Source organism: Octodon degus, unplaced genomic scaffold (genome assembly GCF_000260255.1).
Source record: "Octodon degus isolate 3935 unplaced genomic scaffold, OctDeg1.0 scaffold00146, whole genome shotgun sequence".
In the NCBI taxonomy this organism is placed as follows: Eukaryota; Metazoa; Chordata; class Mammalia; order Rodentia; family Octodontidae; genus Octodon; species Octodon degus.
The window spans coordinates 5,061,167-5,069,779 of record NW_004524722.1 but is presented as its reverse complement, the minus strand read 5'-3'; the positions used below and the strand labels follow the sequence as shown (position 1 = coordinate 5,069,779).

At 36.2% G+C, this 8,613-nt stretch overlaps 1 protein-coding gene across 1 annotated transcript; it reads left to right on the top strand.

Annotated features, from left to right (window-relative positions):
- Positions 1-1,950: 1,950 nt before the first annotated feature.
- LOC101592619 (olfactory receptor 52Z1-like) lies at positions 1,951-4,605 on the top strand. Its single transcript, XM_012517101.2, has 2 exons — positions 1,951-1,984; positions 3,614-4,605. Exons 1-2 carry the CDS (start codon positions 1,951-1,953, stop codon positions 4,603-4,605), a joined length of 1,026 nt encoding a protein of 341 aa, XP_012372555.2.
- The last annotated feature ends 4,008 nt before the right edge of the window (positions 4,606-8,613 follow it).

The window sequence follows — 8,613 nt, the reverse complement described above, 5'->3', positions numbered from 1 at the left end:
AGACAATGTGAGATCTGTCAGTGAAAGTTACTTTATTTACATATAGTTATCAAGGGCAATTAAAGCTCTTAGAGTTTATTTTTGAGGGGCTGTGTAAGGTTAAAATTTACATAATGTACAATATAGAAAGTAAACTCTAATATAAAATATAGATGTTAGCCAAAAGTAGAGTCAAAGTTACTCATTGGTTATAACCATCTATCATATCAATCTAAGGTACTAATAGAAAAAAGAAGAGTGATAGTAAGGGGATATGTGAAAATTAAATATTTTTGATGAATTTTTTTCTATAAGCTTAAAATTGCTCAATACAGTAAAATCTATTATCTACACACCTAAAAATGCCACACTAATAAGATATTGGATAGTTTATTAGCATAGTTTAAAATCACCTCAAGAACTTAACATGGCAAATGTTCATGTTTGAGATGTACATAGCAGGAGGCCCTTAGTGTTACATTTTTCCACAAAACATAAATATTGATCTTGCAAAAACATGCAGTTCGATGGCTTGGCTTGAGATGCAAAGTTAACAAATGCATTTCAGAACTGAAAAACACCATTTTAAACAGGTGAAAGGCATGATTTACTAAGATAATCCAAATGCTAATTATGAACTCACAGGTATAAAAGTAATTGCTCAGCACCTAAAATTCTCAAAAGACTTCTCATCCAGAGGTTATCCCTGGGTGGGTCTTATAAATATTCGTGCACCATAGAGATGAGTACATATAATTTTTTTTCTGAGTTTTCACAAGCTAGAGATAACTGTTATGCCTACTTCTTATGAATTTTACGGTAGGAGAAACTAAGAAGAAAATAAAAATCTACTGTTCACACTACTACTTCTTTATAAAAATGTATTCAGAAGGTAGGTTAGAATAATTCAATTCTTAAAATTGTGGTAGCATCTCTAGATTTTAAAACAAAGTTTTATACTATGATATGACCATGGTAAGGTCTGAGAGGCTGTTCATAAAATTGGGCTAATAAGGGTTATGTGATATAGTAGTTACGACCTTTCAGTTGGATAATTTATATAAAATTCTCAGAAGTTTTAGGAAAATATTTATTATATTGTAAACATTGATAAATATTGACAAATATTATTATTAAGTATTATTTCTGCTATCTTGGCAATTCACATGAAGATATGTGATAACTTTATTCAAATGTGGTGACATTTACATACATGCTCCCTTCTGTTAAATTATGCAGCTGGAAGATAACCTGGTAAATGGAGCAAATTCTGTCATAAATATCCATTATAATTATAGTTAGACCACTATGTTTTTAATAAATAATTCACACATTTATCCTGTTTTCCACTAGATCAGAAATTTTGCATTTTTTCTTATTTATTTATTTATTTATTTATTTATTTTATTTCCTATATTTAGGACAAGGTCTACAGGGTCTACAGGGTCTCACTATGTAGGTCAGACTCTTAGTGGTTTGCCTATTTTCAGCATCCCACATACTGGGATTACAAGTGCTCTCCACTACACCCAGTCTCAATTACCTTCTCAGCACAACCAGAGGGCAGGGTCGGTACTGCAAGCCGGAGATTGAACCCTGCCGCCGTACTCTGCCTAAGGAGGAATTTCAGTTTGTTAGGCCAGCCCTTTTCATCTGTCTTTTGACAGAAGGGGAAAAAGGATTTGGGAAAATAAGTATAGAATGTGCGTTGATAATGTAATGAGGTTCCCTAAATCCTGCTAAAGTTTGGCATTATCTGAAAAGGATACTTTTGATTAATGTAGGAAAAGACAGATAATGTTATTTATTATTTTATTTATTTATTTTTTCATTTTTGGAAGCAGGAATCAAGGTCTGGACCTCACTTGCCAGGTTGGTGCTGTGCCACTGGGATATACCCCTAGCTCCAACATAGCTATTTTTAAAAGCAGAGCAGTTTCCTCTCTGCTTGGTTGTGGGCTACAGTACAACATGGAGAGTGGGCTGATGCAGACCTCAGAGTTTGGTATATCATTTTGGTACCACAGTACTGTGGCCAGTTAAAAAGTGGGGGAAAATATACATTTTGCCTTTGCTAAAATGACAATTTGTTGATTTTATTGACTGCTTCATCAATTGAATTAATATTTCACAAGATGGAAAAACACATACTTTTATATTTGAAGGATTTTATAAAAAGCATTTTGCATTATGTGCAACTTGATGCTTTAAAAATAAACCATGGGAAGTAGGGAGATAGGTCTTTCTCAAAGGTGAAAGTAGGCAAAAGATAGATTGAGAGAGAAAAAGAAGGAAAGAGAAATAAGGCAAATAAGGTATAGCATACACTAAGCATTAAGCATCAAGATGTGCCACTTCCCAAGAAAGAATGATCACATTATGTACTGCAAACATGTAACCAAAAAATCAAATAAGAATTGCTGCAATGAAAAAATTGTGAAAATTAGACGCAGATATCATGTTGTAGAAAAGAAAATGGCAATCACGGTATGCTGTGAAATACTATTTCAGTGTGAGCTAGTGAACAATTATAACTGTTGCCTTTTTCAATGATTTTCTTATTCGAATGAGAACAGACTTTACTCAGAATTTTTATTTGTGTTTCTGACTCTATGTTAGAATCTGTGAGCTTATGCTTCTTAGGGTATGGATAATGCTACATCATTTTAAATTCAATGTTAACTCCATTATGATCTTCAAGGGTGTAGATGACTAGGGTGTGAGTTTTGTTTGTGGTCTGATGTTAATCCATCAAAATATGTTTCACAGCCTTATGATGAGAAACAAGAATTGGAAACATACTATCTCCAGTTACATATCAAATTAATGTCAAACACTTCTCTCATCTAATTTGTCCACAGCAAAAAGGAAATGGAACTTTGTCCTCACTGCTCTATGAAGTGTTTTGGTGAGAGAACAAATTAACTTTTTCAAGTTAATTTTCTTCCTTTTTTTATAGTACCTGGGACTAAACTCAGGACTTTGAGCTTGCCAGAAAAGCACTTATTCCACTGAGCTATCTCCTCAGCCCCAAGTTAATTTTCCATTACAGTGACAAAAGACAAAAATATACACATAAAACAGTTAAAAACTCAAAAGATACATAGATATCTCGCATGGTAAAAACACTTGGCAATGCAAAAAGTAAAAAGAATCAACACTATTTTTATTTCTTTTAAAAAAATCTTTTATTTTATTTATTTGGTATGGGGTCTTGCTATGCAGCTCAGACTCATAGTGATCCTCCTGTCTCTGCTTCCTCAGAGCTGGGATTACAGGCACCCCCCACCATGTCTGGATTCAGTGGCTGGTGGCACCCAGGGCCAGCACAGCATGCAGTACCAGGGATGAAACCCAAGTCCTTGCATTTGCCAGGAAGGCACTAAGACCACTGAACTGTCTCCCCAGCCACTCCACTCTATTTTTCTGACATTTGATTTTTTATTTTTCAGAAAAAGGAAACAGTGGTTTATAGAAACATTTTTGTTTAATAAAGTATCTTAGACCTTTTCACTAGTGATGCTCGTTCCTCCACTCCATCACATCAAAAGTAATGATTAGGACTTGACAAGCACCAAAGAAGTTTGTTCTATCATTTATTCTAGATATTAAACCTCTGTTTTTCATGTAATAGACTCTGGCCACCTCTCTATTACAGCGCTCAACTACACATCTCCTCACTTCACTTCCTTTCTTCTGACTGGTGTCCCTGGGTTAGAAGATTTCCACATCTGGATCTCCATTCCTTTTAGCTTCATGTACCTCTTGGCTGTGGTAGGCAATGGCTTAGTTATGGCGGTGGTGGGCTGTGACAAGAGCCTCCATGAACCCATGTATCTCTTTCTGACCATGCTGGCACTGAACGATGTCCTCCTTTGTACTGTCACAGTGCCCAAAATGCTTCTTATCTTCTGGCAGGGCCCTTTCCTGTCAATGTTCCCAGCATGCCTCACACAGATGTTCTTCGTTCATGCTCTGTTCCTCTCAGAATCGGCTGTTCTCCTGGCCATGGCTTTTGATCGCTACATGGCCATCTCTGCACCACTCCATTATGCAACTCTGCTTACAGGTTCGTTCATTGGCAAGGTAGGCTTAGCTCTGGTGGCTCGGAGCGTGACTGTTGTCACTCCCGGGGTCCTCCTCATTCTTCGCCTGCACTTTTGTAGGAGTAATGTCATCCATCACACCTACTGCGAGAACATGGGCATTGCCAAGTTGGCCTGCAATAGCATCACTCTGAATAGTATTTACGGACTGACTGCTGCTCTGCTCACCACAGGGCTGGACTTTGTCTTCATCTTCCTTTCCTACTGGCTAATCTTAAGAACAGTCCTTCAACTACCTTCCAGGGAGGCCCGGACAAAAGCCTTTGGAACCTGTGGAGCTCATTTATGTGTCATATTGATATTCTACACTCTGGCCTTCTTCTCTTTCTTTACTCATCGCTTTGGGCATCGTGTACCCAGGTACATCCTTATCCTCCTGGCCAACCTCTATTTACTGGTGCCACCTACAATGAACCCCATTGTTTATGGGATAAAAACTAAAGAGATAAGGATGCGAGTGCTAGGGCTCTTTAGCCAACCAAGACTACCCATGAACAATGAAGAAACAAGGAGCAAATGAATCCAAGATGGATGACTGGGCTCAAATGTCACATCTGAATCAATCTGGGAAGATCTATCCAGGAACTGCTAATGACTAAATAGAGCATAGAATACTTGTATTTCCAAATGCTACCTCACTGGTACAGAGCACACAAGACAGTAACAGGAAATTTAGGTATAAAGGAGTCTATTAATAGATTAAGATAATCAGGAAAATGCCAGTATAACAAAGTAAGGGATTTAAATACTATTTTGCATCACACATGCCTGTTTTTTTTATCAGATTTCTATGATAAGGATGAAGAACAAATTAGAAGCCATAATGTCAGAAATTAACTCTGAGGACAAATAACTCAGTAGATTAAAGCACCTGCAAGCAGGTGTGTGTGGGGGGTGGGGAGTTTCTATCCCTGGGCCTGCAGTACCAGCATCACCCCCAGGGTGCGCTGAGATGGCAATTGAGACTGGGTGTGGGGGCATGTGCCTGTAATCCCAGCACTTGGGAGGCTGTAAACAGGAGAATCAGTATGAGTCCAATCTAGTAGTGAGATCCTGAACACCCTATAGATCCTTCCCTAAAATACAGAAAAAAAAAAGAAATTAACTCTGATCCCAAATCTGACTATTCTAACGAGACCTAAAAAACATTAATAAACAATAAATATTAAGAAGATAGATGTTTTAATTAATTATTCAATTAATAAATGATAACTTCAGGTAAAGAATTATCTGATACGCACTCATAGTTAGATCCTAGAGGTAAAAATGTATTCCTTTTCTCTAAACAATCATATTTAGTGACCAGAAAATATCTACCTATCTTCTTTAATATTTTATGATAGCAAAGAGTCTTCTAGTTATAATGCTATAAATTCACTTTTGCTTGATTAAATAAATGAAAAGCCAAGTGTTTTTTTTTATTAATTTTATTCAGAAACAAATAGCAATAAGACAGTTTCAAAACAGGTCAATAGGACAGTTACAATAATTAATAAATTGGATATTGTCTTCATAGTGGTTATTCATAGTATAAGATGCAGACATGATATCATGTCCAAACACTACTAGTACAAATCTTTCTTCTCATTGAATTAAATGAAAGTAGCTGTATATCTATCCTAACTATTTTGTTTATACAGATACAAAATGGTCCTTCATTTGTATCCCCTTTTGATGTTAATTTTGCAAAGGATGGGTATTCCATTGCTAAATATTGTAGGTGCATGAATTCAGCAAAAATATTCCAATATAGTCAGTAGTCCATAATAGTCATGGGTTATCCTTAGGCATTATCAGAAGTTGTTGGCTTGAGCTTTTTACATCTCAGCATATTAATATGGCTTTAATTTTTATGCCTTGTTTTTACACTTTTCTTCTGCATGTTTAAGACCAAGATTAAGCAAGACCTATATAACAAGAAATGAAACTTTTGTATGCAACAAGGTCAGTCAAATCCCCTCAGGATTTACACTGAAACCCTGTACCGCAGTTTGTAGATCCTTTGTCAGTGTCAACCATGTGGATGAGTCATGGCCATTGCTTGACCAATTTGCTCTCTGTGAAAGCCTGAGAGAAAGTTTTCTCTCCATGTGACTCTCCTTAGGCACACTCTACCTCATCAATCACTTTCCTCTGTGGACTCACAATCTCCTTGATCCAAAAATTTGGGGCATCACTGAGTTACAGGATGTTACAGTACAGGTTCCCTTATGACCTGAGTCCTCACTGACCTTGAAAGGCTAAGGCCAAATTGTTGGCTGTCCTTGTAGTACTTCTTTTTCTCTAATTTTTGGTATGCAAACTTAAGTTTTTAACTCTCCAGAAGAGAAGTTAATGATATTTTTACCCGATAACACAGGCAGTTGAGCTAAATCTCAGTATTTCTCTGAATATCAGACAATTTAGACATAGCATAGAACAGGTATTTTTCATCAAGGACCAAGTGTTTTATAGAAACATCCTGAGTTATATTATGGCATCTAAGGATAAGACGTAGGAGGGGCAGAAGACAGACTGCTATTGGTCTCAGCTGACAGTCTGCGTTGCCAAAATAGGTGATGTTCTCTGTCTCAGCTATCATTATTTCTAATATAAGTATATTAGCTCCAGATTGGTTTAGATTGTTTTCCTGAGTAAGTCCATAATACATGTTAATATTCTACTTTACATTTAATATGGTTCCAGCTGTGTTAGAGACATCACTGAGAAGAAGACGTTATGAAAAATAATCAAGATTTCCTACACTGGATAATTTTGACTTCTGTATATCAGCTCACATAGTTTTCATAGTTTGGTTTTTCCTGCCCTTACATTTCTTGCTAATTGCATGTATGGTACCATCGTCCTACTTTAATCTACAAACCTAACAACCACAATCCTTCCAACGTAGTGTATTTCTTCACTAGAATATATTTACCTTTTGTTCAGTGTAAAAAAGCTGAAATAGTTCCCAACAATACTAATGAGGAAAAAGCGAATAAATGATAAAATATTAATCTACAAATTATCTCATAGAATTGAATGTTATGTAGAAATTTATATATCATCCTATCTACAAATGTATATAGCTATTTCTAGATTCTATGTAAGGCATAATTTTTGAAAATAAATTTCTTTGATTTAAGTCATTCAATCCAATGATTGTATGGCTAAGAAAAATTATGAAGTGTTTTTCAACAGTGCTTTTTGTAGAATAAATAGTCAAACATTTAGATGATAAAAGGGATAGTACTATTTTAGTTTTCTTCATTGTGTTTTGACAAAAAATGATCTTCTGCTCTATCCAGATAGTTATCATATTACAAAAGAATAGCATTTAACACTGTGACAACAAACTCCTGATATTTTTGCCTAGAGAAAATAAAGTGGAACAGAGAACTGACAACTATTGTTTGAGACACTGGATAAGTTACATATGCAGCAGGAATTCAGAGAATACTTCCCAGAGACAAACATAAACTCATGGGTCATTGAGATAGCTTAGAAGACTAAAGTGAGTCCTTAGGAAGCTAAGGCAAGTGCAGGTGGGTTTCAATTCCTGGTACCACATGCTCTGCCAGCCCCACCCCCCATGGCAGGCTGAGCTGGTCACAGAGTCTGGGCATAGGGGCATATGCCTGTAATCCCAGCACTGGGGAGGCAAGAAAAGGAGGATCATTATAAGTCTGAGTTATGTTGTGAGACCCTATATCAACCAAATACATTTAAAAATAAATAAAAATAAAGTTAAAAAAATATAAACTCATTAAATTATCTAACAAGATAGTATGATGGAAAGTATCTCTTAATTTGTAAGCCCACGTTCAAATGTGAAAGATGCTTTAATTAGATGGTTGCAATTCTGGCCAAGAATAGGAAAGCTTCCTGTATCAGAAGCACTAGGGATTTAAGAGCGGAATGAATTCTATAGTTGATTCAAGTTCCAAAAGCAGGACAGTTTCTTTGCTCAATCTATAACACCACAATCTTGTCATTGACTTATTTATTACTTCATATATTCAATCACTTTTCTCTTTAGTAAATATGTATTACTGGGAGGGAGAACCTGAATTCTGAGGATGTGTATTTTCTAAATGATTGTGTTGGGGCTGGTGAGATAGTTCAGTGGACTAAGCATCTGCTTAGGCAAGTGCAGGGACTGGGATTCAATGCCCATCACCACATGCTGCACCAGCCCTGCCCAGGGCATGCTGAGCTGGCCACCAAGACCAGGCATAGTGACACATGCCTGTCAGCCCAGCACTGGGGAGGCTGAGACAGGAGGATCGCTACGAGTCCGAGTTGTGTAGTGAGATCCTATACCAGGTACCAAATACATAAAACAAAAAAGATCTTGTTAAGTTATATTTCATGAATAGAACATGATTTTAAAAATGAATTATAAGGTAAAGGACAGTAGACCATAATTTGTAAACTTGAGTTTTGATAATCCATATTTACAACTATTAAGATAGCTTAACTGCCTTATAAATCTGAGCTTTAATAACCTAAATGTACTTCAGTAAACAAAAATTCTATTTTATTTATT

What these genes read in the sequence shown, in the direction of transcription:
- LOC101592619 (XM_012517101.2), top strand. Translation starts at nt 1,951, where the DNA reads ATGGAGAGTGGGCTGATGCAGACCTCAGAGTTTG. An exon ending in GATGCAGACCTCAGAGTTTG is followed by an intron (nt 1,985 to 3,613) that starts GTATATCATTTT and finishes TTCATGTAATAG; the next exon opens with ACTCTGGCCACCTCTCTATT.